This window comes from Carassius carassius, chromosome 23 (assembly GCF_963082965.1).
Source record: "Carassius carassius chromosome 23, fCarCar2.1, whole genome shotgun sequence".
Lineage (NCBI taxonomy): Eukaryota > Metazoa > Chordata > Actinopteri > Cypriniformes > Cyprinidae > Carassius > Carassius carassius.
In genome coordinates this window covers 32100458-32107337 of record NC_081777.1, presented here as the reverse complement: position 1 = coordinate 32107337, position 6880 = coordinate 32100458, and the positions used below count along the sequence as shown (strand labels likewise).

General features: G+C 38.0%; 1 protein-coding gene across 1 annotated transcript; it reads left to right on the top strand.

The window, feature by feature from the left end:
• The first annotated feature begins 497 nt into the window (after nucleotides 1–497).
• LOC132101787 (cytochrome P450 1A1-like) lies at nucleotides 498–5786 on the top strand. The gene is made up of 7 exons (XM_059507000.1): nucleotides 498–646; nucleotides 1630–2532; nucleotides 2915–3041; nucleotides 3120–3209; nucleotides 4049–4172; nucleotides 4308–4394; nucleotides 4708–5786. The coding sequence occupies exons 2-7, from the start codon at nucleotides 1693–1695 to the stop codon at nucleotides 4997–4999; spliced, it is 1560 nt and encodes a 519-aa protein (XP_059362983.1). The 5' UTR covers nucleotides 498–646; nucleotides 1630–1692; the 3' UTR covers nucleotides 5000–5786.
• Nucleotides 5787–6880: the final 1094 nt, after the last annotated feature.

The window sequence follows — 6880 nt, the reverse complement described above, 5'->3', positions numbered from 1 at the left end:
TCACCCGTTGCTGTGCGCAGCTGTATATATTTTTAATGAGTTGTTAATATCTAATCTATAATACGCATTGCGCATTTATTTCTTCTGATTCGTATATTAAAAACGGTCGGACAGCTGTTGTTAAATATGTTGTTAAATATTATCCTTAAAACTTATAGGTCATATACATGGCAAAAAGTTTAACTCATTCCTTTTCATATATTTCAAGGGTTTTCTGACGTTTCACCTTTATTTATTTAGGACTTTTAATAAATACATTTATTATTTTTATTATTATTATTTAACCTATCTGTATTAATAAATAATGCATCCAGTTTAATTAATATATAGTAAAAATATTGTAAGTTTGTTTAAAGTTCTGTTGGTTTAAAAGGTTGATCTTTCATTATATATATATTTTTCTTCGTTAATGTTGCGAGGAGGGATCGATCACACTGTAATAAAATCACACTCCTTTCTCTGATTCTTTCCCATTCACAAAGCCTACCGCTCCTCGTGACGTCACGCGAACAGCAACCAATCGCGACGAGCTCTTCTCTATAAAAGTTTACCCCGCTGGAACACTGCAGCACTCCTCTGAAGATAATTGATTCTGGATAGACACATTCAGCTGAGAAGAGGAGAAATATTCGTCCGATCATTCTGGGTAAGTCTGATGACAATGCTTCTTTTCTTTAGAGAATATTTGATTTCTTTAAAAAAAAATTGTTTAAATCTTATTTACACAAAAATAAAAAAAATAACTTTCCTCTTCTTTTACATAATATTGTACCAATTGTTCACTGACTGATGTGCATGAGCTTTTAGGTCTATATATATATATATATATATATATATATATATATATATATATATATATATATATATATATATATATATATATATATATATTAAGAAAATGTATATATAGACATGAATGCATGATCTCTCACTCTCTCTCTCTCTCTCTCTCTCTGTCTCTCTGTCTCTCTCTCTCTCTCTCTCTCTCTCTCCCTCTCTCTCTCTCTCTCTCTCTATATATATATGAAGAGTTCAAATGAAAAAAAGTCTCCAAGTGCCATCAGAAATTTTCTTCTAAAATAAGCATTTTTACCAGGTTCCTATGTGTAGGTTCAGTAATTTCATTTCAATGGCAGTGAATATGTTATTTTCACACACACACACACACACACACACACACACACACACACACACACACACACACACACACACACACACACACACACACACACACACACACACACATATATTTGACTGAAGCTTTAAGACCAATATATAAAGTTTTAAGTTGCACTGCATATGTGAGTGTATTATAGGACAATACAGTAAATGAAGGTGTGTGTGTGTCCGTGTCTGTCTCAGATATGTGCTCTGACATTGAGACAAATCACTCCACGTGTAGTTTATCATTAATGCATTAACAAAATGCAAATAACCAATCAGCATGCACTGGTTAAACTGCACAAACAGATCTGTTAGTTGCATGCATGCACTAAAAAACTCATGCATGCACATGCAATGCAGCATTAACAACAAACAAGTTTTTTGTGCAAGACATGTTACTACACTATTCTCTCGACGTCGAAAGTTAACAGTCAGTCTCATCGATCTCTCTTTTGTTTTACGCAGGTAACCTGTTCAGTGTCTGAAGAGCAAAGATTGTTAAGGGAAACAGAGCCAAGGAAGATAACCATGCCTCTTACAGTTCTTCCCATGTTGGGCCCGATTTCTGTGTCTGAGAGCCTCGTGGCCATCATCACGATATGTGTGGTGTATCTCCTCATGCGCCTCATGCGTACTAAGATCCCAGAAGGGCTCCAGAAGCTGCCGGGACCGAAGCCTCTTCCCATCATCGGAAATGTTCTGGAAGTGGGAAACAACCCACATCTGAGCCTGACCGCTATGAGTAAGTGCTACGGCCCTGTCTTCCAGATCCAGATCGGGATGCGTCCCGTTGTAGTACTCAGCGGAAACGACGTGATCCGTCAAGCTCTCCTCAAACAAGGCGATGAATTCGCCGGACGTCCGGATCTCTACAGCAGCAAGTTCATCAGCGACGGAAAGAGCCTGGCCTTTAGTACGGATCAGGTGGGTGTCTGGCGCGCCCTTCGCAAGCTGGCCCTCAGCGCCCTGCGGACATTTTCCACGGTGCAAGGCGAAGGCTCAGAGTATTCATGTGCCCTTGAGGAGCACATCAGCAAGGAAGGTCTCTATCTGATTGAAAGACTTCACAGCGTCATGAAGGCCGACGGGAGTTTCGATCCCTTCCAGCACATCGTGGTGTCTGTGGCCAACGTGATCTGCGGGATCTGCTTCGGCCGGCGCTACAGCCACGACGACGAGGAGCTGGTGAGCTTGGTCAATTTGAGCGACGAGTTCGGGAAGACCGTGGGAAATGGCAATCCTGCGGATTTCATCCCTTTCTTGCGTATCCTGCCCAGCATGTCGATGAAAAAGTTTGTGGACATCAACGGTCGCTTCAACAAGTTGGTGAAGAAGATCGTCAATGAACATTACAACAACTTCAACAAGGTGGGAGCTCTCAGACTTTCCCTTTTATGCTTTTCAAATGTGACCCTGTACCATTTGTTAGGATAGTACATTATTTATCTGAGATACAACTATTTGTAAATCTGGAATCTGAGGGAGCAAAAAAGTCTAAATATTGAGAAAATCATCTTTAAAGTTGTTCAAATAAAGTTCTTAGCAATGCATATTACTAATCAAACATTATGTTTATTTACGGTAGGAGATTTACACAATATCTTCATGGAACATGATCTGTACTTAATATCCTAATGATTTTTGGTATTAAAGAAAAATCTATTAATTGTTGGATATTGCTACAAATATTTACAAATGTGACTTAAGACTGGTTTTGTGGTCCAAGGTCACAAATATGATATTTTTTCAGGATAACATCCGAGACATCACCGATTCGCTCATCAACCACTGCGAAGACCGGAAACTGGACGAGAACTCAAACATCCAGGTGTCCGATGCGAAGATTGTCGGAATCGTCAATGACCTCTTCGGAGCTGGTGAGCGCTGGGAAAGCTGAATAATTTTCAATCTCTGATCTCTGTGTAATATTAAAGTGCGTCTGTGCTCATTGACAGGTTTCGACACTATCAGTACGGCTCTGTCTTGGGGTGTCTTCTATCTAGTGGCCTACCCTGAGATCCAGGAACGACTGCAAAGAGAGCTGAGTGAGTATCTCTCTCTTTATATCTTTCTGTCTAGATGCAGTCTTAAAAATAATGTTTCCTGAAGGGGGTTTCGCAGCGATGCCAAAGAACAATTGTTGGTTCCCCAGTCAAGAACATTTTAGAAATCTAAAGATCCAAAGGCTCTTCATGGAACCATCATTGCACATAAAGAGCCCTTATTTTAAGAGTTTATAGTAGAAAAGGTTCTTCCAGTTTTAAAAATCAAGGTTCTTTATTGGCACTGATGGTTCTAAGACTTCTTAAAACTTTACCATTGCAAAAAAGGTTCTTTGCAGAAGAAAAGGGCTCTTTAGATTAGTACAATTTTTATCACAGTAATAGAAAAGGTTATTTTAAGAGCTATTCACTAAAAGATTCCAATGCATTGAAAACCTCCTTTTGGATGTTTTATTTTTTAGAGTATATTAAAATATTTGATCTCTTTAAAAAAAACTCTTCAAATTCGGTGATCAGTCTTTAAAATAACTATTTATTTCTTAGTCAGAACATTTTGATAATATAATTAACCTTCTTTCTCTATAAAGAACCTTGTAAGAACTCCTTTACTGGCATCGAAGGTTCTTTAATATCCATAGAGCCTTTCAGACACACACACACACACACACACACACACACACACTTACACAAAAGATCTTCTATGGAATTGCTGTGTGAAAACCATCTTTTGTAACCTTAAGAGTGCATTGTTGTTAATGGTTCTTCATGGACCCATCAATGCCAGTAAAGCACCTTTATTTTTAAGAGTCTATGTAGATTTATTCCACTGCATCTAACTTTCAAAGCTTCCAATCTGACAAACTTTGTTCACATGTCTCTAGAGGAAAAGATTGGAATGGACCGTACACCACGTTTGTCGGATAGAACGGACTTGCCTCTACTCGAGGCCTTCATTCTGGAAATCTTCCGTCATTCATCCTTCGTTCCTTTCACCATTCCTCACTGGTGAGTTGAGAACAGCGGCTTAGCCTCTATTTAAATAAAACCACTTGAGTTACTAAACAGGGACACCTGTAAACAATGCTGCGCTGTATACCAAAGTTGGCCTTGCCAATGACTGCTTGTATTTTTCTCTTTCAGTACGTCTAAAGACACGTCGCTCAACGGATATTTCATTCCCAAAGACACCTGTGTGTTTGTAAACCAGTGGCAAGTCAACCATGACCCGTAAGTTTCTCATAATGACCTAAACAATGTTGGGGAAAGTTACTTTTAAAAGTAATGCAAAATGTAAAAATGTAAAAGCCCTTTCATGATAAACTAATGACGCAGAAGAAGAAACACTATTCAGCAATAACAAAAATGAAATGCAAATGTGCCATTTTTGCTCATTATTATGGTTGAATTGGATCATGGAAGATCAGTAACAAAGACATCTTATTACGTAACTTGCGTTACCCCCAACACTGGACTTAAATGTGACAGTAAATGGTGAAAATGCACTCTTGAACGAAGCTGAACTGTCGGTTTCTTCTTTCAGAGAACTGTGGAAGGACCCTTCGAGCTTCAACCCCGACCGATTCCTCACCGCAGACGGTACAGAACTGAATAAGATGGAAGGAGAGAAGGTGTTGGTTTTTGGGCTTGGGAAGCGGCGCTGCATTGGAGAGTCCATCGGACGTGCCGAGGTCTTCCTGTTCCTGGCCATCCTTCTCCAGAGGTTACAGTTCAGCGGGATGCCGGGAGAATTGCTGGATATGACACCAGAGTACGGGCTGACCATGAAACACAAGCGCTGTATGCTCCGTGTCACGCCACAACCCGGCTTCTGAACCAAAAATGATGTTGTTTTTTGAGTTGAGATCCGTAGTGCCTTCATTTGCGATTCTGGTTTGGCACAAACCTAGCCGTCGGCTCGCAATGCCAAATATTTGAAAGATGCTTGACTGAGATGCAGGTGAAAGCATCCGGTGCATTTTACTGCAGTTATTTCAACCATGCTGGATAACCCAGAGTGTGCATGTGGCTTTATCACCTTTATCATGTACATACTTCTGTGTTTTCATATGCATATGCACGTATGCATGGGTTTGTCCTTTCAAAACTCGAATGCTGATGCTGATAACATATTTGTGCTTCCAAATAAAGTGCACGGATTACACTGAGTGCCTGTCGCAGCATATGCGTCTGTCAAACAAATGCCTTCTGTTGTCATAAGCTTAATGCAGGTTCCTCAGATCTGCTGGACTACATACACTGAAGCTATTTTCTGTTCGATTATGATCCCAAAATGTGATCCACTTTTACTATGCACATTTTCATGTGCCTGATCTTACGTTTGTACAGACTGTTGAAGATTGTATCTACCTTTTTATATTTATCAAGGTGCTTCTGGACATTCAATATCATTCTAGATCAAATTTACTTCCCTGAATTATGTTTTAGTTGTTTAATTGTCTCTATGACCTGATACTATTTCTGGCAGGTGCTTACTGTTTTGTATAATGAAGGAATTTAATGTTCTGAAGTACTATTCATGCAAATTTTGTCCCATATCAACATTGTTTTTGCATAGCCGATTTATGATTTCTAAATGAATAATAAAACTTTAATTTTGAATGTGTCTGTCTGTTTGCCTCTATTTAAAGATAATGCACATAATCAAATATGTAGAGTTAAAAGCAAGACTTTTCTGTTAATCACTTATTGATTTATTGGTGTACTGTGGCAGTAGTTATGGAATAAAATGGTTATACCATAGTATATAATAACAGCCATATTTACGAACACTGCATACATGATTCTCAAAAGTACTACAAATGAAACCATGGATTTATGAAAAATATGGTCTATGGAACAAACAATCAAATATTAAATAACCATTGGTTATATATCTTAAAATGAGTTAAAAGTGTTTAGATGACACAATTTTAATAACTATTTGTGAACCCTTTTTTTTTACTGGAGGACTGAGAAACTTTTTCTGTTAATGTAGGGGAATGTTTCTCATCTTGTGCTACAATCTCTCACGGTGTTCCACAGGGTTCTATATTAGGTCCTTTTATTTTTGCATTATATATGATTCTTCTGGGTCATATTATTTAGAGACACAACGTATCTTATCATTTCTATGCAGATGATACCTCACTCTATTTTCATGTTAAAGATTACAGCAGATCTGTGTCCAGTTTTTTTGTCTGCATGACATTTTTTTACAGCTAAACAATGACAAAACTGAATTTTTTCATTTGTACATTTGGATGTATTTTGTAGCTAAATTGTCTATTCTTTTGTTTAGTTTTAATTCTGTTTTATATTTCCAGTACAGCATTTTGATTTCAACATCTGTTGTTTTTAAATGTGCTTTATAAATCAATAAATTAAACTAAACTAAATCAGTATAGATTAGTATCAGTTGGGCTTTTATATGTGAAAATAAATATTTTAGGATGTGGGTCCTTCACATAAGGACGATTCGTTGGGGGTCTGTGGGTCTAAAAGATTGAAAACCCTACTTTAAAGTGCCTACAAATATCATGTGAATACCTTGAGATGTTGCTATGATGGTATGATATATAGTATGGTTATCCTGTCACCATACACTCATGATACTGATGACCTCACTTCCTGTGGCTGTTGTGCAGATTGGTGCTGAATACTGGCCAGGATGTTTGGTGTCCATTAACCACAGGTGATGTTGGGTGATGTTAGGT

Excerpts from the sequence above, each read along its gene's own strand:
- LOC132101787 (XM_059507000.1), top strand. The coding sequence starts at position 1,693 with ATGCCTCTTACAGTTCTTCCCATGTTGGGCCCGATTTCTGTGTCTGAG. Across the intron at positions 3,042-3,119 it reads CAATGACCTCTTCGGAGCTG|GTTTCGACACTATCAGTACG; the intron begins GTGAGCGCTGGG and ends GCTCATTGACAG. Across the intron at positions 4,173-4,307 it reads CCTTTCACCATTCCTCACTG|TACGTCTAAAGACACGTCGC; the intron begins GTGAGTTGAGAA and ends TTTCTCTTTCAG.